Below are 23,769 nucleotides of genomic sequence, written 5' to 3' on the forward strand. Positions count from 1 at the left end.
AGAAATGGTTTTTGTTGCCAAAAATTGAAACACAACTAGAAAGATGCCAAGAACATGCCTATAAACTGTATTTATTTCTCCGTATGCTAGAATAAAAGAGTAGATCCAAAAGTACCTGCTTAAAATACATTCACAAAGAGTCCTCTAGTCAAAATGAGAGTTTTATATACTAAAAGATATTAATACCTCAACAGTACTTACTAAGGTATAGGATTTGGACATTATACACATGTATATACTCTCTGGTTTGAATAATATGCATATATGGCCTCAAATATTATTTAAGACATCAATCAGATAAAATCACCTTAACTATAATCTAATACTTGAAGGCTAAGAGCTAGCTGAGCCGCTGATACATGAGGTACACCTGTTACTGTTATAGCAGTAACTACTAGTGACTGAACAGCATCTAATTTTCAGCTTTTTGCTTTATTTATTGATTTAGAAACAGGTGCTAATTATTTATTCCAGAACATATGTCTGCTGTGTCTATTATCCTAGCTTTGTTAATCATTCTACATCTAAATGCATACGCTGTTCTAAAACGGAATTCTTCAACTGCGTTGCAATGTATGCGTGGTTACATGATGCTTACATAAGGAAGCATTATACACACAGATACTCAACATATTTCAGAATAGGAAGCAAAAAGCAGACCAACATTTCATAAACAGAATCCTACTGCTAAAACAGATCTGTTAGTATGACTGCAGCCAGAATTCTGCATTATGTGAGAAAGGCAAAAAAATCTTCTAGGTGCTTCCTAGCCAGAACAAGAGTTAAGTCCTTCACTAGCCAAACCATTAGAAAAAGTTTGTAGAAGTGACATTCCCCATTAACCTTGGAATTCTCATTAAGAATGAGTCAACTCTCACATAGACTCTATGACAAATAAGTATGTGATTAATATTTAAAATCTATTCCTCCATGAGAGGTCATGTACTCTTTAGTCTTCTATTGTAGAGCAAGCAGCGTATTAACACTTCCTCGCTTTACCCCTCCCCCAGCCTCTCCAAATTTTATTTCCCTGAAATAACTCCAGAGCATGCCTCTGTTGCAGATCATGACTGTACTAAGAGCAGCACTGTGAAACTGATACTTGGTGATCGACAGGGCAGTCTGAACGTTACACGGGCAAACTGGCCAGTCCTGCTAATTGTGCTCTTCTGTCCTTCACTGAAACTAAAAACAGCAGCAAAGGCATTGAACCTTTACACGATCTGGAAAGACTACGCCAGACTGATTCATACTTGGTTAGTCATCCTGGCAAATGCTGGGGCTGGTCTCTTTAAAAAGGAAAAGAATGCAGAAATTAATTCTACAGAATTGAAGGTTTTGGGCTAACGCAGTACAGAATCAGTCAAGTTCACAAGTGGGCTACTGTGGAAATAAAAGGCACATAGTGCTAGATAACAGGTAACACATGCTTGCTCCTTCATTGTGTTGCATGGTCAAGATCCCCCTCTGCAAATAAACCTGAACTTGTCACATTTAATATCTTAATTTTATCCTGAAATAACAATACATATGCTTATGCAATTAAGTTACAAAGCATAACCACATTCCTGGATAGCATACATATACTTAAATCCACTGTGCTAACTGTCTTGCTCCCAGAAGTCTGTATGTATTGCTCCCACAGGTTTAGAGAATACCTTAACAGGAATAAAGTGATATTTCCAGTATCAAATAAGTTGTATTCCCTACTTTGTTGGAGATGTTACAATCAGAAAAGAGAGACAATTTCAATGAACACGCATTTAACAAATCCTATTTACGAAGGGCTGCTAGGCTCACCAATTGACTTATGACCAAGATGCTTCTTGAAGCAACAACAAAAAACATTCTAGAAATCAAGTTTACCTGCCAGCCCTTGTCTGCTGTCCTGTAGTATGGATAATTTTTAGTTATGTGCGTATAAATTCCATTTAGTGTAAGCTGCTTATCAGGTGCCATTGTAATTGCTTGTACTATTAACTGTGCATAGGAGTAAGGTGGTTTAGAGTCGTCCTACAGAAGAAAAATAAAAGTCTGGGTCAATAAAATTTAAAAATACATGCATCCTTTTATAAATTAAAAGGTACAAAACACAATTAATTCTGGACAACCGAAATCTTCAAGCAGAAAAGCTACAAATGTGCTCTTCTGTTTAATAGATTTCAAGATAAGACTAAAGTGTGGAAAAACAAACATTAAAGAATTTTCAAACGCCTGTAAACAGATATGTAACTGCATACACATACAGCCCCTCTCCAAAGGTGAGGGGGAAGGAAGGTGTCAAAATAAATGCCACGTCTAATCACAAAACCCTAAAAATTAAAAGTTGGGAAAAAAAAGAAGTTGCATTGTGACTTAGTGCATATACTCCAGTAACAAAATTAGTCTTTCAAAAGTATTGCATTCAGTTAAGACTTAATTTACGGTTTTGATTTCAAACAATGCTTACCTTTGGGCTATCTCCACCCGATGCTTCCTTGTCATTTTCTGACTGTGAATTGTCAGCCATTAAATGTAGGTCAGATGGTATTACACGACTCATTTTGTACCCTGAAGAGCCTGCACCACGAGGGCTAGATGGGCAGGAATTTGCAGCACTGTAGAGCATAAAAAGAAGATCCTACTATTTTGTTATACAGTATATCACCACATTATATTTAATCAAAAAGCTCTTATTGCAGAAAAGGCCACTACCAGCACTTCCAGAGCAGAGTTAAAGGCCTGTCAGTATTTCCAATATAAACCCCCCATTTTCCAAGCCTTTCTAACTCATCCATGAGAATTAAAATCACTGCGGGAAGAAACCTGTCAAATGAAGCTCAGGCTTTGCTCCTCAAAGGAAAAAGGATTAACTGATTTATTAGGTTGCACTTTATTCATGTAAGATTTGCCAACAGAAAAGTCCATTTTAAAATGAGCGGTTGCTTATGTATTAAGCCCCTCATTTGAAACAAGAAACACATCGTGCCTGAAATTTCTACCATATGTTTGTATTTAGTCTGCTCAAAAAAGATCCTCTCCTGTGCAGTATTTTTGCACAGTTGAGAAAATATAACAAGCAGTGAGGCAAAAAATGATTCTCATTGAAATCTAAAACATTATTTTAACTGTTTGCAGGTGTGTTCATATACATACACAAACACAGATGTGTATAAAAATTCTAAACTCTATAAATAGGCTACTTCAGCACTGACTTAATCTGATTTCACTCAGTATTAGGTCAACAGAGCAAATACACTGTTACAAAGTAAAACTACCAATTGAAGGAAAGAAGTCGATCCGGATACCTCACATTTTGCCATCCGTCACAGAAAAACAAAGCTAAAAGTGTGTTGATTCCACTGAACATGTTCCTCAAGGTTGTTCCCCTGTCTCACAGGAACTACAGCTGCACACAAAAATAGTTTTCCTTCTACAACTCCCATTTCGCCAACAAGAGGCACTCAGTGGGCAATGTCTGTGCCCTTCCCTGAAAAAACACTGTCAGCTCTCTACAAGGGCACATACTTGGCAGAGATTTATATTGCAACTGATTTCAGCAGAGTCCGCAGCAATTCTAAAACGTAACTAAGAATTAGAATGGCAAAGGCTGCTGTGCCCCCAGAACCAGCCTATCCTCAATGACAATTTTTAACCTAACTTGAATCTATGGTTTCAAATAAAGAAAAAATAAAGCTAGAAAACAGCATTTGGATTTACACAATAACACTAATAAATTGACATCTGCCAAGTTTTGTTTATGTCTGACCTCTAAGGTTTCTTGCTACCTCCCTCTATACGTACAGAAACATGGCAGGCACTACAGACTGGGCAATATATTTAAAAATAATTATTATTGGACTTGAGTTTCACATCATTGGAAATCCAGCACTAATAATTTGCCCCCAGTGATATGCTGTACAAAGGAGACTGATGTGTTTTTGGTTTTTTTTTGATGTGTTTTATGGAAGAATCCTTGATTAGAGCCAAAACAGGCAACTATTTTTTTTATTTTATTTTTTAAATATAGGTCACCGCTGTTCTGTGTTTTTACATATCAACTGACAACATCCTTCTCCTGAGCTCACTTTAGCATATATTGACAAAGCGACACATATGGTATAATCAAAGCAAGTTTACAGGTCTTCTATAAAACAGGATGATTTGAAGAGAAACTGTCATGCTTTGCTCTCAAAATAGACTCAAAACTGTCATCTTTTTTTTTGTTTGTAATAAACTGTACTCAACAGGTGCATGAAAGCCCCAAAGAGAATTACAAAATTCATAGTGAGGCAAAGACTGTGGTGATATACGTGATATTATCTGAAATATTTATGAGCTGCTCTGTCATTTCTTGGGCAAAATATGTTTTCCCTGAATTTTAATAAGAACGCAAACCTGTTATACAGTCAAGTCTAGATCCCTTTTCTCTCTGCTTCCACTATTTATATAGATCACATTGAACACTACAACATCTCAATGTTGCATTAAGATCACAAGCACAAAATAAGTCAATTTTGTCGCAAGCATGAGAGAAGTCAATTATCCTTACATTTATATTTCATTAATAGGATCTACATTTTTAAAGATCAGTCATTAACAGCCCTTCACTCAAATGAAGACACAGGAAGTTAAAGAACCTTCAAAGACACATGTATGGTTTTGAAAAATAACTGTAAGTGAAATTTTTGCTCCTAAACCTTCTGTGAATTTTCAAAGTTCTATTTAAACTAATTTTACCAATTTGTGAGCACAGCTAGCTTATGTTTAATTGAATTTCATCCCAAATAAATCAAACAATGGCTACAATTATCAAATTAAGCAGAACAAGCAAGTAAAAAGCCCAAGTTAACCTCCCTTGCAGAAGACCTCCATACAGTGAACTCTTATGTTACACTTCATTTTAAGTAAATCCTCTGTTTACGTCCAGTAATGACCAATCAAAACTAAATCAGCTTTTGGAGCAAGAAATCAGTCTGTTTTCCACACTCTAATGATAACCAAAAAAATATTTTTTCTGTTGGTAAACTTTAAGGGGGACAGTGAATATCAGGATGTTTAAAATGGTACAATTGGGACTTATCTCAAGTCTTTCCATAAGCACTCAAGAGCAAAAAGCAATCTAAATCATCTGGAATGCAAATAAAACATAAGTTTCTTTGTTGCAAGAATCCTGAGCAAACTGGTACACACTGATCAAATGACATTTGGATACTAACGTCTGCTCATACAACTATTTTCACAGGTAGCAGAGTGGTAGTTTTCTCCAAGGCAGGTTACGCTGAGCTTAACTTTTACTGCAAAAGCAAAATACATAAAATGAAATAGAAAACTGCTTCAATTTTGTAAACACATATTGCCCTATATTCAATCTGCGGGGTTTAAATACCTGATGGTTCCTGTGGGAGAAGGGAGAGGGCTGATCAGGTGAGCCATGTTGTCTGGAATGTTTATCGTTAAGGGAGAGATCTGGGGTTGCACAGGCTTCACTGGGGACTCCGGGGCCTCCTGTTTTTCTCTCTTTTCATTGGACAGAGCTGTGAATGTTATCTTTATATTTGTGCTGGGAAACCTGAAAGTACAGCTGAAAAATGAAAAACAAGTATGTAAGCCAGTTGTTTACAGAGAGTAAGTTTTTTTGTTTGTTTGTTTTGCATAACTTGCATATATCATCGTATTTAAAAGTTATGCTATTTACATAATTAGTTGTATCCACCTTCATCTTACTGGTCATAAAGATCAACATGACCAGAAAAAGATCCCCACGTAAATAACTTTAGAATTTACAAAGAAATATAAGCAAATGCAATTATCTGTAACAAGGGCAGTTTGTTTGTAATTGCTAAACTTCCTGAGGTTCATCCTGATCTTGCAGCTATCCCTAAAAGTAGTACTATTTTGAAGACAAAAGGCTATTATTTTGTGGTGTCAAAGAATGGCTGCTGCAAACCAACAAGTATGTCCATGATAATCAAAACTAATCAGGAGCATAAAAGTATGCAAATCTGATGCCTAACCAGCTTCATAGACTGTTTTCATAAAAGCTCTGATTTCTTTTCTCTTAAACATGTTAAACTCCTAGCAGTCCTAATTCTGACCATTTTCAGGGTATAGAGCTGCTGCAGTGCCACATTCAACTATCCATTATGTAAAGGTGAATTTAAGAATGAAATTCAATAAACTTTCAAATTTCGTATATTACCAAGTATTGCACCCCCAAATTTAAAGACTGATTATAATCAGAATATGATTGAAATTACCTATGTGTTGTTTTTTTTTGTTTTTACAGGTGGAAAATAAAATGCAATTAATGCACCTTTGAACATTTTCCTTTTTTCATCCCTCTGTGTAAGCATTTAGCTGTTAACCCAATTAAAGGGAACAGGCTATTTATAACTTCTGAGTAAATAAACAGGTTGAGCAAACAAGAAACTTAATTTTCTCTCAACAAAAGCATTTACAGAAACGCAGTTCAAATAACTTTACTATCTTCTTTCTTAATTAAGCTGCTAGCCTACACAGCACTAAATCCCACGACTGTATTTACACACCTCTTCCACACAAGGAAGAGAACTTTCCAGTCATACATCACCTAGAAACAAACCTTAGGAAATGTTTTTAAAGTGATTTTATGTAGACCTGGTTTTATAAAGGAGGGAAGCTATGATACTGGAACAGGCCTAAGAAATGTAACTATGAATGCAAGATACAGACTGCAAACAAAAGCCATCATTTCTCTGAAAAAATACACAACATGAAAATGATAGAAGAATTGGAAGGCACGTCAAGCAGAAGAGTAGTCTTAAAAACATTAATTCTCACATGTTTGGGTTTCTGTGTCTTAAAGGATGTTTAGAAAACAAAGAAAACATTTGATTTTTACTACATTTCTTGTAACACAAACGTGTTGCAATGATTCTTTTTTCCTACAATTCACACCCAAGCATGAGGAAAAAGAGAAAGGCGCAACAACGACCTTCCTCTTCCCTCTTGTGTCTCAGTATGGCCTACGTCCAAATTTAACAGGTGACCTATTTCTGAAACATGCTCAACGTACTAAATTAGGAACAGAATCCACACCAAAAAGCATAGATGCATTTCACTGGGAAAGTCGTGGACCAATTTGTGTGGTTTTTTTATTTTTTATTTAGTATCTTCAGGATCAGCTCACTAACGTGCTTTTTCCAGTAGAAGTATTTTCTGCCTGTATTGTTTCAGCAATCATTGAAAGAGGTCTCAGCTGTTTGGCTACTAAAAATGTTTTCCAAACATTTCAGTTCATCAGCAATAATGATACCACCACTCCCTAAGTTTATGCCAGAAGAGGGTAGCCAAAGGGGACCTTTTTGCTAAAAACCTAATCAGGAAGATTAAATGAAAATCGCTGTGGGAAACTCAACAGCAATATTTCTTTGACAGAGACAGGCTCAAACTTCAGAATCACCTGTTTGACATATTTTACAAGGCTAGTCCATACCTGCAGAGTTACTACAGACCAAGCTTATTTCAACCTAAAAGAAACGCAGGAGCAACTGGATGTGACTTCAGATTCTCATTCACTGGCTCAGGGCCTTGGGGCCAGCAGCAAATAAAGACCAGCCGGTGTCCCCCAGTGCCGGGCACAGTGGGGAGGAGGTGGGTCTTAGAGCTTCAACACCTACCAGAAATACACACAAGGCTCCCGATGTTCTGCATCGGTATGCACACAATCAGCTCCCTTCTCACACTACCGCTCTGCCTTCAGGTATTATCTGCCCTGTGGGCATCTTTTGCAAAAAAGAAAGGGAGGATTGTTGTAGATGAGACTAAAGCAGAGATTCCAAAGCAAAGCTGACAAATGTTAGTCGAAAACTTCAGCTGGCTTTGGGAAAAAAAACAAAACCAAAGGAGAAGCTTGACTAACTGCAGGTACAGTACAGGTTATAAAACGTATAGGTTACAAAAGTGCCACGAATCCAGTTTTAATACCAAACCCAAAGCTGTCACTGCTGTAGTTCATGTTTCACATGCTGAATCAAAGGACAGCGTTGCTGAGGCGCTGCTTACGCATCACTCTCTGGCTTAAACATGTGAGCACCTGAATCGTGTTATCAAATACCACATCTGTCAATTGATTCATGTTTGCAAACAGGTTTTTAATAGAAGCATATTTTTAATAACTGGAATATGGCCAAAAAGCAAAACGAGAAGTGTCTACTAAGAGATTTTCTATGTAACTTAAATTAATGCATACATACTGCATTTACTTCCAAAATCAGAACCAAGTTGGTTTGGGCATATTCTTGAATTAAACCATGGCCTAAACAAACCCTACAGCACACCCAGAGGCGGAGACTTGTTCAAACATTTAGTCTATAGCAAGCTGAAGTCAACTTTACTCACTCTTTAAAGTATTTACAATACTTTTCTGATGTTCTAGCACACGATGGTTGGTATAGAATAACCTCATCTTTACAACCCACTTTAAAAGAATAAAACTGAAAAAATAAAGGCATAGTACTGCAAATGGTCGCTCTATAGCTCACTTACTCAGTTAACCCCCATTCCTCCTTTACAGGCTGATGCCATTCAGGGTAGGAAATCAACAGAGCCATGACTGGACCAACAGAAAAAAAAGTTTACAAAACATCTGTGTTTAAAGAGTTACTAAAGAGTTACGTGATGAAACACTTGTGTGGTAGGTATCCAAGCGAAGAAAACAAACAGACTATTTAGCTGATGTGCCACTGTTGCACTGTATGTATTTCAAACAACTACTCACAGTACCCACATTTGAGTAATTTTATTTGTTTACTATGAAAAGGTCTTGGGTTGTACTTCCTACAGAGCATCAAAAAGGAGGACAGGTATTTACAATCTAGGAAACTGCAGCAAAGGTGTCACACTTAAAATGCACTTCAGGATCCTAATTTTCTTTTAAAAAGTTCATTCTGGGTTAACTACGGGAAAAGGTGAGATAGGGAGGACAGATGAGCAGCACCTAGCTATTTCCAACAATTCCTTGGAAAACCATTCCTACCCGTACCGCTCCCAGCAAAATGGAGACCTGTTGATCTGGGCACTACCTCTGCTGAGAACGCTTAGCAACTCCGTAGGGTGCCGGGTGGCTTAAGTTCTAGTTCTGTCACATCCGTATTTCTAATATTTCCTCACTTTCCCTCAGCAGTTCTGTCTGTACTGCAGGGAGAAGCTAATTATACACCTGTAGGTCTGCCTGTATGAAATTACTGTCTGACTGAAAATGAGGAAATGTTCTGTCTCCATCTGGGGAGCTGAAACACAGAAGCAGGAATTCAATTTTCTCCCCCTCCATAAGCCCTGCAATGAAACTCAGTGCCTTGGTATCCTTTGAATCTGTCTGTTCTCATTGCCTCTTAAAAACCAAGGCAGAAATTGGACAGAAGCTGCTCTCCTGCGTTCCTGTTATCAGCACTTCCAGATTCTCCATTCAAATAGATTATGGTGGTTCAACACTAATAGCTCTGTACGTCATGGTACTCCCAACACCCCTGTTCAATTCCTTTACATCCATAATGCCACTGAACTCCAGCAACTTCAAGGATCCCCTAAGTTTTAAACAGACTGAGAAGAATAACAAGATGTGAGATTTTCAAACCCTTGCTTACCAACAGCCAAGGAAAGCCTCAAACTTTCACATTTAAAAGGTTAGAAAAAAAGAACCCAGCCAGCATCTGAGAGATTTGTTTATTTATTGCCAATTTTTGACTTCAAATGCTTTAAATATCAAGCACAGGCAGCAGGGTAGCTCACCTCCAGGAGGAACTGAGGTAGTTAACAACACCTGAACCACCAGACTTCCTCCAGCTTAGGCCTCCTTTGACAATACAGCAGGCTAAGATGATGCTGTTCATTCCTCCCTCTCCTCCCCAGCAGCCTAGAAACCATCACACCTTGAGATAGGGCCTCCCTTCCAGGGAAGGGAGATTCACAACTAACCCCTTCTCTAATGGCTCCTGCCTACCTAATTCTCACTTAAGACCCATGTCCTAGCTGCTCTCTCCCCATCGCTCCAATAAAACCAATCTACACGATCAATTACTTAATTTATACTCCTAGTAGAAGATGTGCACACTTTGAAGCTTAAGTTGCCAGCGAGATACTATGATGCACAGTTCCAAGTGCATATTTGATTCAATTGCATTTTAAAAGTCAAGCAAAAACTGTTTTCTACATCGTTCACAAAGGACAAATGAGAAACTGAGTTTGGGAGGGACTTTTGAAGGTCTCTAGCCCAACCTCCTGCTGACAGCAGGGCTACTTTCCAAACTACATCAGGTTTTTCTGGGCCGTGGCTTATCAAATTTTGAAGCATTCAACAGATGGAGTTGGGCAATCCATTCCTGTAATTAGCCTCCCTAATGGTGAACGGTTTTTCCCGTTTGTCAGGGTATAATTCTTTAGTTGCTTTAGTTGCAACTTGTTACAGCCATCCATCCTCAGCCTCTGATCCTCTCAGTGCTGCCTTGCCCCATCTTTTCCATAATTGCACCTCAGGCAGGGACAGACTGCAATGAGATCCACCTCTGGGCTTCCCCCAGCAAAAGGAATCCAGATTCTCTCCTCGTATGCAGTGTGCTGGTTCCCAGAGCACCTCAGCAGCCCTCCACCACCCCCTCCAGTCTGTCTTTTTGCTGTCGTTAAATTTTTTGGGGACCCAAAGCAGACACAGTTACTGCCCAGCACAAGGCCAGCCTCCATCATCACAAGGGCGCAGCGCTGAAACGTGTGTGCCTGCCCCTCTGTTGGGACCTCCACGGTTCCTCCTGGGCAGAGCTGCTCCCAGGCAGGCATTTCCCAGCCAAACCCAGCCCAGATGCAGAATTTGGCTTTAGCCTTTGCTGAGCCTCACAAGGTGCCTGTTGGCTTCCCCCCAGCCTGCTGCTGTCCCTCTGAGCACCAGCCCTGTCCCGGTGCTGCCTGCAAGCTGCTTGGGGTGCTCTCTGCCCCGCATCCCAAGTCACTGAGCCCAGTCCTGCAAGGTCAGAAAGCTCCACAAGGGTCCTCCTTCATCCGTGCTGTCCTAAGCGACGTCTGCAAATGAAATCTAAGACCAGCAAATCAAAACCGGGCGGCATTCAAACATCCATGGGAACACAGCATTTGGAAATTACGTGTGGCGCCTCCTGCTAATGGACAAATGTCAGCGTGCAAGAACACGGTCCCCAATTCCATCTTATCTCTATTGCTGCTCCATTTATTATTTCCATCACAACAGATTATTTGGAAATTAATTATGAATTGAACTAGAACTAACAGTTATTTTTAACAGATTTTTAAATAAGCAAAGCTTAAAAGACATCTTTATAAATACGGCCATAAATACAGCGGAGAAAAAAAAAGATACAGCAAGTTGAAGTACAATTACATACAAATTCAGCCTCTGTAAAACCTGCGCATTGTGCCTTTGCATCCTGAGAAAAGGTGCGTCTCTGCAAAAAGAGCTGAACTTGGCTCCTCTCGCAGCTCAAAGTGACACAGGTGAAACACTCACAAATCGGTAAGAAGGGCTGTGACTCCATCTCTTGGAGAAACCCGAAAGCAGTAACCCCTGTCAGCTCAGAGAAAAAGTAATTCCACTGCCAAGGAGAAAGTGTTTTCTACATTCTCCAGAAGAGACAATTACTTTTCCTAGCTTTCTCATCTTCTGAATATTATACCAAAAGCTTTCCAATGGTTCAACACCAAGAACAGGCATACTAAATTATTCACTTCCAGAATTTATTTTTAAGACTTTGGTCTATGATTAATTGAACTCTAAGTCAGTACTGCCGCACTTTCCAGAACAGAATCGTCCTCTTTAGACCTACACAGAAGCAACAGAAACAAAACTTAATAAGACAAATTGAACTGAACTGCTTTAAAACGGAGTCAAAATTCTAAGATAAAGTACCCAACAGTTAAAAATCTGCATTTCCAAACTAACAGTGAAGGTAGAATTATAAATCCATCAAAGAGTCACAGTGAAAACTCCCTGAAAACAAATAAAACTAAGAAGTTGTTATTACTAATAAAATATAGGTTATTAAAAAAAACTTGCACAATTTTTATAGTAAAGATTTTCTTGAGTTTTTAAACACAAGTAATGGTTCAGAGATTTTTTTTTATCAAGTATTTTCTAGGAGTTCACAGAAAGGTATTCCTGTAAAATTTTCCTATAATAAGAAAAATGCTGGGAGCATAGTTAACTTTGTAACAGATACACTGAAGCACAGTGATCCAGTGTATTGTAACATCAATTAAGTCACAATTAGTTTCTTATTGTCCTGAACAGAGAGAACCTTTTCCTTGGGCATCTTTTATACAGATACTTGTTCACCTACACCAGATGCTCCTACCACAAAGGTTAGCTCTAACCTTTTACAAAAGCTCTAACCTCATTTATAAACCTTTCCTAACTGTTCATAATAGAAGAAAAGCAATATCCCTTTTTCCCCATTGACTATTAGGGAATAATAAATTTTTTTTTTAATTACTTCTAGAATTTAAATTCGAGGGACACGAAGCCTGACTCCTCTACCAGCTTTTAGAGAGGAAGTTTCTGAGGCTTTTCTGCTTGCAGTCGACCCCACCCTGTGCAGCAAGGTGAAAAACTTCCCCAGCAGGAACCAGCATCACTTCCTACAGGTACACGTGTACGCACAGGGACACACGCACCTTGTCCTGGTATAGATTCCTCCTCCCAGCTTGCTTGATTGAAAGGCAGGATTTAAAGGTGCCTCCATGATTTAAGCTAAGTCCCGATTTGGTTAATTTACCACAAAGTTGCATTCAATTCCACGTGGCCATTACTGGTCAGGACACCACTAGAGGTTAGCCGAAAAGCAACCGCTGTTTAAAAAGTGGCAACTCTCTCCTCCAGGGCGTGAGTCATGGCCTCGTGTGTGCTTCCCTTAATTCTCTGTATCCTTTGCAATTGATTTCTGTTGACTAAAGATCGATGCTTGAAAAGCATGTCCTCCACAAACAGCAGATGTGAGGGCTCTGGAGCAATCTCAGCATCCAATATCATGAAGAACAACAACAAAAACCCTCAGAGTTTTAAACCAGGAATTAAGACTTTTTATTTTGTGCACTATTTTTCACGAGCATTTGTGTGTTTTTTCAGGTGTGCCACCAGCTCCCACACAATGCCATAAACCACCAAGGAAAACTGCCCTAAAGAAAAAACACCCTGATCTTTCTATCCACTTGAATGTCATAAAATTCAAAGCAAAGACCTATGCATCATCAGAAGTGATAAAATATTGCTTTAGCCCCATCTTAATTCAAGTTGGCCTACATTATAGTTTTATCAAATTCTAAGCAAAGGCTGGGAACATGACCTAGCTGTAATTAATGGCTCCTCAACAAGAAACCTCATTTACATACATCTTCCTTCAGGTTTCAGCAACTGTGTAAGAAGTTTGAAAAGTTATTGGTAGTCACTACAGGAATGGTGCTAACCCACTTTGAGAAGGCTCTAGAACAAGCCTGTCTGCGTCAAAAACAGATCCTATGACAACAGAATATTGATGACGACGACGGGAACATTCCCAAACCACTCACAGCGTAACAGAAACTGAGTAATGAGCACACATTCCTGTTTGAAATGCTGCTTCATACTCCTTTGCTGATTAGAAAGCTAACTTTGTGAGAAACGAGGCAGTTTTAACCCTATGTTCACAACTGTTTCTTGAAGGGTATTTAAGAGTCAAGACTGAAAAAAATAACACATCCTGAAGTTGTTCAACCACAACAGATTTTGCTGCAAATGTAAATGATTCTATAAACGCTGATCTCACCCTTCCCCTATACGTTTATGCTACAGACCAGGCATTAATGCAAGCAGCCTTACAAATTTTCCAAGGTTCTTGCTTTAGCAGTCAGGCCTTTCACTTTCTTTAAATACCAACCACACAAATACCGGTATTGATCAGTAGCAAAAACATTTAGGTTATCCTACAGACATGGAAGGGTGCTACGGTTAATTAAAAATACATATCTCAAAATCACCAATTCCCACTGCATTCTCCTCTCTTATTACACGGTACAACATATAAACCATCAAGAAGGAAAAAAAAAACACAAACCAAAACAAAACACAAACCCTAAAGAAATTCAATACAGTAGCCCTGCACAGGCTGCAGGAACTGAGAAAGAAATTGGCCTGCAGGCAAGAATGTAGGCAGCAGTTACTGTAGAAACCAAGCTCTTCGTTGCTTTTCTCTAAGCAAAAGAAAGACACAAAAGAGCTGGAAAACAGCGATCGATGGGAAGCAGCTTATAAAGCTGCTTGTCACATCTGCTGCAGGAAAACCAGACACTAATTCATTAAAACTGCTCATGTAATGCCTCTGGAATTTGAGGCTCCCCAGCCTGTGAATACAAAAGAAACTCCGCCTATGGAAACACTGCATTTTCGGGTATTTAGCATCTCTGTACACAAAAGCTGTGTGCAGAGTCAGGTTGTGTGGTCTCTACCCCTAAATTTCATTCTAAACTGTAAAAACAAATTAAAATCTGTCCAAAAGATTGCGCCTCTATCTTTGCCAAATTTCAAAGGGCTATTTTGAGTCCCAACAGAACATACATAACTCCATAACACAATAGCTTCCTGTTTAAAAAAAAAACGAAACAAAACACTTGCAACAGGAAAGTGAAAATCAATCATCATTCCTCCTTCCTTCCAGATAGCTGCATTTAACAATGGCTTCCTATTACCAAATGAGCAAGCGCAAACTTTCACCACAACAGTAAATACCATTCAAGAACTTTTCATAAGGCCCAAGATTTACAGTCGGAGCTAAGCTGGAGCAGACAACCCCAAACCACCAGATGCTTTATTACCAGCTTAGCTGCCTACAGAGGTGCCTGGCACCTCACCCTCAGTTGTGGGGTAGTTGTGGGGGTGCAGAAGTTCATTTGCAAACACCAAAGAGATAATAACAGTATTCAGTGCTCACTGAAAGCTGTGAGCAAACCGGACACAACTGCTTAAAGCCAAAGATAGGGCACTTGGCATTTTACTATTCCTTACTATTAAAACAGTAGGGGGAAGTACAGTGAACAAGTGCTGTCACGATGTGTTTGGACATAAGCATAATCATAAAAAACAAAACAAAACAACCCCCCCGTGACTCAGACAGACATCAGTTACTTCAGTAACAAAAGACTTGGTTTATTACCTCATCAGAGACCTGCTCTCTCTTGCAGAATTCTGCCAAAACTCCCCGATCACTACCAAAAGAACAGCTACCCAAAGGGGCAAGGCAGCACAGAAAAGACTTCCTGAATCAAGGCACTGAAGTTTATTTTAGCTGGGCTTTTCAAGATAGAGCTCTGCTTCCAAGGGCAGCACAGTCCTTTATTTCACCTACAAATCCATGACTAACTCAGGCCATTGAGAAGTGACAAAAACTGCTTCCTACCAGCTCCAGTTCTGAGTACACAGCAGTGTTTAATTTCCTCCCTCAATCTGCTTGCCTGGTCAAAGAACAGAGTTTTTTCACAGCCCTCGCAAAAAGCTATGAGCATTAATTACATTCACAGCCATCCAAGAATGTTTGGTGTCCGAGAGCCATCCCATACGTGGCTCGCTTTAGTGACACTGATGGGCTCGTTGCCTCATTGGAAAGCAACATTTTAAATCATATTCTGAAAGCATCTTGTTTGTTTGTTTTCTTAACCAACTGCACACTGCAGAATGGTTGTTCAAACCATTTTTCGATTCTTTTTCTACTTGCAAATTGCTAAAACTTTTTCGGTGAAGGTCCAGGCCCTTTAGAGGCGTCTGCATGGACTGCAGACAGGGACTTACTTTCCTTAATCACTCATGGGGGCACTCCAGAACCAACGAGGACTCCAAAGAGCCTGAAGATTGCAAAGCAGTGGAACTATTTAATCTACAACAAGCAGATTGTTTTTGGAAAATATTCCTCAAGAAGCACTCCTCCTGAGCTGTTCCTCTCAGCCTGTGCCAAGTTCTCAGATCGTGGGATGTTGTAAGGGGCAGCAGGAAAGTGCAGAAGGATAAAATCTAGTAAGAACAACAGACATGATTTAACAAGTCAGATAGTCACGCAAGTGGAAATCTGTCCAGGAATAAAAAGAACACACTGAACAAAAGTCTTTGTCAGAATGGATGTTAACCACTGTCACTGTTCTGATAAAGGAACAACAGCACAGAGAATGAAAGGGTACAGCAAACAAACACGAAGCATGGGATTAGCTTCTCCAAGTGTAAACCTGTAGCTGCGTTAGTCATCTGTCTTTACAGTGAATGAAAGGGAGCAGGCACTAAAGGGTGCAAAACCCCTAGAAGGGAAAAGCCTAAAAGGGTTTGGAGAAGTCAGGTACCAGGGCTGCCTATTAGTCACTGAATAGAAAGGGAGTCCAGGTGTAGACAGCCAGACACAAATACACATACTGCTAAGCAAAATGAAACCCTCCAAACAGCATCTAGTGAAGTCATGAAAAATCAAGGCCACGACTTCTGAAAAGTGCAGACTAGGCTCTTATGAATAAATACCTGATCTCAGGGCAGGTGTCATGGGATACAGCGACATAAGAGCTCAGCACTGCTACATGGGGAAAGCTCTTCCCTGTCTCTTGCACCAGTTCTGTTCCCAGACACAGTTCCTCTGCTCACCAGGTACCTGCTGCCAGGAGCCACTGCTATCTCCAGTTAATTTACTAACCCAGCAGAAAACCACTCCAGCCAAAATGTAGAAGTTTGCTATGTTTTAGTAAATTTAAGTCAGCTCACAGTCTACTCTTTCTTCAAAAGTAAAGCAGAACTGTCATGACAGCTTAATTTAAAAGCCATACAGTACTTACTACATAAAAAATGCTCTGTTGTGCAATTGTTCCAACTGTTCTCTTTGAAAGTTGAAACTTGAACCATCTAATACCGAAAAATAAGCCTCCAGAAGACACTAGTCATAAAAGGAAGTACAGAACTCAGCAAACAAGAGTGCATGCTCAATGCTTTTCAACAGAATTAAAGATGGGTTTGCTTGGGACCTTTCAGCTTGACCAAGAGTATCGGTATTCTCACTGCAGATCCTCCTAACAGAATGGATCGTCATCGCTTAAGCCTTCCTTACAAAAACATTTCTACTACTCCAAAAACACACATGTACTAGAAACTACAGTAGGAGTAAAACTTGTTGGAATAACAATAACCGTATATATCATATTTTAGAAAAAACTAATGCATATGTACAATTTTCAAGGTCTCAACCATAACCGAACAAACACACAGCTCTGCACTTCTGTAACACCCTGCATTACAGAACACTGAGGGATTGAACAGAAATTAACAGAAGACATTAGACATGTTCTTTGCAGTCCTATGGCACACCAAAACTTAGGGATAGTACCGTTCCCCCAAGCTGGATATGTAAGACAGCCTGGAGCACTGGCAAAGAGAACCTGTAGCCCTCAGAAACAGAGCAGGGAGGCAGGGAACCAGAAAAGGGGGAGAATTTCAGTGTTTGCGCTGCAGACATGAAGCAAGCCGCTTCAAAACGCATGGAATCAATTCTAAAAGGCGAGGCACAGTTCTTGATAAAAAGTGCTAGAAAAGAGCACTGAAATTTCATCATCCCCCCTGCCTCCGCCCATGAAGCATTATCCCCATTTTTAAAAACAGATTAAACAGATTTGTGACTTGGCCAAGTTGTTTTGGCAAGCATGCAGCGGAGCTGGGAACAGAACGTATTTCCCCCCCAACACCCGATCTTTGTTTAAACCACTGGATCGTCCCTTCTTTTAAGCCTTCCTTCTCCTGTAACCACTTGAAGAGGCAGAATCAGGTGAAACGCTCACGTCTTCAGTAAAGCAGAGATTATTTCCTTAAATAGGACTGAATTATTTTGATCAGTTTGTCGCACACAAGTATCTGATTAAGGAACAAAACCAGAAGTAGCTGTGAAGCCTACACAGCAAACACCAAATCTGCATATGGAAAGTTATCTTTAGCAATATATTGTGTCCTCTGAAAACGAGCTAAAGGAATTTTAAGTTCATTAGCTCTTTCTCAATACACCACAAAAACTCGACAATAAAGCTACACATTAGATGGATACATTCTAATTAAAATCTACAGAATCTTCAAGTCCTACAGGTTGGAAAACACCTCCAAGATTATCTAGCCCAACCTGTAACCCAGCACTAACGTCCACCACTAAACCACGCTATGAAGTTCTACATCTGCACGTTTCTTGAAGACCTCCAGGGACAGTGACTCAACCACTGCCCCGGGCAGCCTGTTCCCATGCAGCACAACCCTTCCAGTAACAAAATTTCTCCTCATATCCAACCTAAACCTCCCCTGGCACAACTTGAGGCCATTTCTCCCTATCTTATCACCTGGTGCTTGGGAGAAGAGCCTGATCCCCACCTCGATACAACCTCCTTTAACGCCATTGTAAAGCACAGTAAGGTCTCCCCTGAGCCTTATTTTCTCCAAGCTAAGCAACCCCAGCTCCCCCAAGCCGCTCCTTCTAAGACCTGAAACTTGTACATAGTTACATACTCAAGTATAACTTATTGTATGTATAACTTTTTACATGTAACTTGTATAGTTATATTCTGAAGTAATTGAAGATTTTAAGTCACATAGACCTTATTTCCTATGTATCTATTAGAAGGATTTTTTCCATTATCAAACAGAAAGAAAACACTTTTTTTAAGAAAAAAAACACTAACATTTTTACCCTGAATACTGAAAAGTATCAGTAGAAAAAAAAGACTCTTCATTCGCACTTTCCTTTACCTAAGTTTTAGTAATAATCAGGAGTTGCTCAGTCATGATCATTAATAGTTGTCAAGCCATTAAAACTGTTACTGATTTTCTTGTACTTGCACCAGTGATGAAGATCCTACAAATGTCCCAGTGAAGCAGAGCAGGAGGTGCTGGAAAGTAACAGAGGAAGTCCTACCTGCTTGCACTATTGAAGGACTTACTTCAATTTTGTTTATCTATGTTCTCTCAGCTACTGTTAATTAATCATACTCCTATGTCACCTCAAACAAATGTAATTAAATTGAGAAAACTTCCACAGGCCAAAACAACAAATAAAAAAAGAGATTTTGTATTTATTTATTTTTTAATAACTGCCCCAAATTTGGAATATATGGCAAGTACTATCTTCACGTTTCATTTCTGGTCCTATTTAAACCAAGAGCACTGTTGTACAATATTCAACTTTTGGTTTTGCTTTAACCACATTCCTACAGACAGGCCACAGTTTGCAGCAACTGGATCGGTTTTATGCCACCAAGAACACTCAATGGGAGGGTAATGACAAGAAGCACGTAGCTTGGTTGTGTAAACCCAATCAAACCTGAGGATTTCCAATATTAAAGTAGCCAGGTCTTAAGAGTGGGGGGGTTATTGTTCAACTTCAAATTCCACACTTTAAAAAAAATGTAATCCTGTGATTTAGCTTTTCCAGTCCATAAAGTTTTCTAAAACCAGAAGCTCAAACCAGAAAAAATGGTCCTGTTATGCACCGTTTCAGTATATGAAGTGGGAGTGAGTGGGGCATGACCATGATGCCGGTATGGCAACTCAAAACACTGCTGCAGCCACTCAAGCCATTCTGTGCTCCAGGAAAGGAGATGAAGCTTCATCTCTGCAGGCACGCTGGCAGAGGTAGCACCTTTCCACACACTCGTGCATTTTTAATCCAAAATACCAGACTCCCACTATGTTGAATCATTCTGCTTTAAATTCTGGTCCTTCCTTGAGATATGCTGCAGCCAAACCAACTTTATAGGTAGTAACTGACACAACATTGGGTAAAATCTTCCAGAATACAAGCTAATGTCAACTCGTCTTCTCTTCGGCTTATAAAGTCAAATTGATATAGTTCAGCCTATAAAATGCTTTGAAATGTCAAAGAAGTATACCTGCAGCAAACCACTGCAAAGACATTATTACACAGCTACATGTGCTGCTGAGTTGCTCAAGCAATTCAACTTCCCTGGATGAGCAGAAATTGCACAGCTTTTTTTTATATTACATATATATATTATATATAAATCAGTGTGTCTGACTTTCACCCCCTCAAAAGGAAAGTGCAGTTTGTTGAGTCAGGCTTCCCCAGCTTGGCAGCCGAGCATCACTCTTCCCTGAATGGAACTGTCAGAGCTGTCATAAAAAGATCGCTCCAGAAGACCAGATGAAAAATTCTCCACTTTCCCCTCCCCACGTATCCATCTGCTGGACATTCTCTATTTCAGACACCCACTCACCATTATTGCCTCATTTCTGCCACGCACAAACACCAATTGCTATAAAAACAGTTTTTGTAACAAAATTTGACCATGGGATTCCATACTTAAGGACAACATCAGTCGTGTGATTTCTTCAGAGCTCTGCTGCAGAATCCACTCTTAGAGCAAAGGTGTAAAGATGCAAATGCTTCATGCATACGTTACTGCTTGAAAAAAACTGCAAACACTAACTTTCCCAGCACTTACATTAACATGTTTCCATTTATCTTGAAAATCAACCAATATTTGAAAGATTTAGATTTTCTGAAGATGCATTATGTTGCAATGAAATGTTAATCCCTACAGAAAGCATTCCACAATTTTTATATGTGTAAGGCATTATATTATACCTTCTTCAATACAGACAAAAAATCCTGACAATATTTTTTTCAAATCCACGTATTAGTACAGGAAACACCATTAAAATATGTTGTTTACCATAATATCGAATGTAATTAGATATTTAAATTAAAGTTAAAAAGTTAAAGTTAAATTAAAGTTATCATAAATACAGAAGCAGCAACAAATACTACTACACACTCAGAGCCCATTTCCCTCATTTTTCACTCATACATAACAAATTATTTCATGAGCTTAGAAACACCCATTGGGAAAAATAAGATTAAATACTTCTATTTTAAAATTCTATTAAAAAAATCAAAGCAAAAATGGAAAAGAAGATTAAAATATGAAGATCCAAAAGACATTTTCAGCTGTGGAAGGCACAAGCACGGCCTTATCCTGTACTCTAACAGCATGTAAGCTTCTCTGGTATATAGAGAAAAATGTAAAGGCTTGAAGTCAGAAAAGCTAAAAATATAACAGACACCTCAGGTGATTAAAAACAATCTTTTTAAAATTGTTTGTTGTTTTTAACATCCTTCCCAAAAGAATGAAAGAATCAGGAATCCCCCCCAAAGCTTGTCATTAACTATGAACTTTTCTGCACAAAAAGTTTCTGTTAGAGTCAAGAAGTTTCTTCACCAGTTACTTCTAAACTATGACTCCTTTAATCATCATCACGAATCACATCACAAAGATCACTAATTAGTTCAGTTACAAAGCTGTATCTCACAACCAAGTTTTGCTCTCTCTCCTGAGAAAACAATAGTCAGTTTATATAAAATTGTCACAAGAATTAGTGACTCTTCTGTGAGAACTGTAAAGGCAATGAGAAAGTACAACATCACCTGACACCGAAACTCAGAATGTGACATGAAACCTTTAAAACTCTTCATCTGTGTTCAAAAAAAAAAACAGAGCACAACAGAGAACAGCAGAAACCAGTAATCAAGTACCTGTCTGAAGATATTTCTGTGCTGAAGTGCAAAATGAGGACCAACAGTCATACCAGCACCGTGGAAACTACTAAAAATAGTACGAGCACCATTTCATTGCTTTTCCTGTCCATCTTCATTGTCCACAGTGGACATCCTTTGTTTTTTCTTCTTCTCTTCAGGTACCTGATGTCATCTTTGAACAGATCTTTTACTCCGGATTTATGCTCCTTGCAGAAGCAGTCTCCAGAAACATTATGCAGCTCTTTTGCCTGTGTAGTAGGGTGCCAGGGATTTCTTGGCTAAGCTGGAGGTTTGTCAGGCCCCTCAATGAGCTGATTCAATTCCCTAGCACAGCACCAACTAACACAGCAAACCAACTTTTTTTAAGAGGAAGAAAGTATTCTCTGGGGCAAGCCGGACTGAACTGGGTAAACAGGGACCTAATGGGTGCCAAAGCCAGTGTAACGGGAAGGTTGGACCAACGGAGCCAGGATCAGGAATTGGAAAGAGAATAAGCAAGACCTTTCAGGAGCAGAGAACCCTTAGATCAGCTCAAACGCTGATTAAATTGATATGTAATATATTGTGAAGACACTTTATCAATCTTATCGATTTCTTCCCACCTGGCAACTGAAAAAACCTGCACTTCTCACTTGACAGAAAAGTAATCCTGAGCCTCGGTCTCTCCTCTTTTAAGGGAGATACAATGCATTATCTCAGCAGAAAGCTGAATTTAAGAAACTTACCTATATAAAGAAGTGTGCAATGCTCACACGCGTTACCCACAGCACACACAAATAATAAGAGATGATGCGTTCTGAGAAGCTGTCCAAGTCAAATTAATTTTGTATCAAGCTTGACCCCATCAGTGAAGTAACATTCCCAAAAATGTTGTAAAATACACTGCAAAGATGCATATATTTATACATACACTTCAGTTTTGTTTACTGTTGCTCCCATGTCCTCCCCAGACAGCTTGTCTGGGTCAGCACTCCCTTGGATGTCTGGGACCAGAAGCCTCAGCCCAAAGTTGTGACTGAAGAGTCACGAGCAGTCTGGGAAGCTGAGCTCTGAGCAAAAATGGCTTTTAAGGATCATTTGTTCTGATCTTTATGTTGTTTATCTAACCAAAGATGACAAGGAATGAAGGGAAAAAGGAATCCATTTCACAAGTATTAAACGTTATGGTAAATAATTTACATAAAGAACTGTTGTCACAGCTAACTGCTGAATATAGACCAAGCCCCAAAAGACTGAATATAAGGTCATTTTCTCTCTTAATTTCAAGCTGGAAATAATTGGATGGTCTCCACTGTTTTAATGACACCAGCACAGGAGACGCCAAGGACCACATCCCAAAAGAATTAACACAAAATAGGGGTGATGGTGGTGGCAACCACAACAGAAGATTTTAGAAATACAGAATCAATAGCAACAGTAGGAAGAAAACTAAAGAAAGAGGGAAACAAAAGGCTTAGTGCCTGACACTGAAGGGGTGAAACAGCTCTCAAGAATAAACTGCTTGGAACACAAAATAAATAGTTCACGGGCTACACTGAAGAGGGGGGCATGTGCTGGTCATATGTTCAGCGTGTGTTACTGGCACTGCTCACTGCCATGTTCCATGTTGTAATAGCTGAAACATTTAAATTTGAAATGCGCTGCCTTCAGGGATGACATGATCTGGGCAGCCCTGACGAAACACACACCACTCAAAAGGAATACATGCTAATTTTGGCTTGCAGGTTATTTCTCCATACTCCAAACAATGCTTTGCTTGGCACCAACTCGTTTGAAGAGCTTACATTAAATAGAACTAGTGGTAGTGTGAAGCAACTTTAAAACCAGCAGACTCAGTTTATGCAAGATTATATAAAATGGCTATTGTGGTATCGGTGATTTTTAGAGGCAACTTTCTGCTTGGATCCATGCTATAGATCAGACGTGCACGCTTTCAACTTCAGAACTGCAATATCCTTTGATGCTGTGTGCAATTTCTCTGTGCATTCGCAGTCTCGCACACAGCGATACTTAGCACGACGCAGCCCCTAGCCCAGGTGACAATTACACACAGTGGTGTAGCTTCAAGACTCCAAAACACGGGGGAGGAAGAGAATTCTGTCAGAGTTCAATCACGCAACTTCAAATAACGGCTTTCTGTAGCAGCTGGCTCTGGCTCCCCAGTCTGCAGCCATTTCCATTTCTGTGAAAGCTGTAACAGTAAAGG

General features: G+C 39.4%; 1 protein-coding gene across 1 annotated transcript in view; it reads right to left on the reverse strand.

Moving 5' to 3' along the window:
• The window catches only part of FOXK2 (forkhead box K2), a 46,395-nt gene that overhangs the window by 6,981 nt on the left and 15,645 nt on the right, over nucleotides 1-23,769 (reverse strand). Inside the window, exons 2-4 of the mRNA XM_082774830.1 lie at nucleotides 5,369-5,563; nucleotides 2,450-2,597; nucleotides 1,867-2,013 (exon numbers count right to left, since the gene is read on the reverse strand). Coding sequence (XP_082630956.1) covers nucleotides 1,867-2,013; nucleotides 2,450-2,597; nucleotides 5,369-5,563 — 490 coding nt within the window. The remainder of the gene's footprint in view (nucleotides 1-1,866; nucleotides 2,014-2,449; nucleotides 2,598-5,368; nucleotides 5,564-23,769) is intronic.

This window comes from Aythya marila (genome assembly GCF_965140915.1).
Source record: "Aythya marila genome assembly, chromosome: 18".
NCBI lineage: Eukaryota > Metazoa > Chordata > Aves > Anseriformes > Anatidae > Aythya > Aythya marila.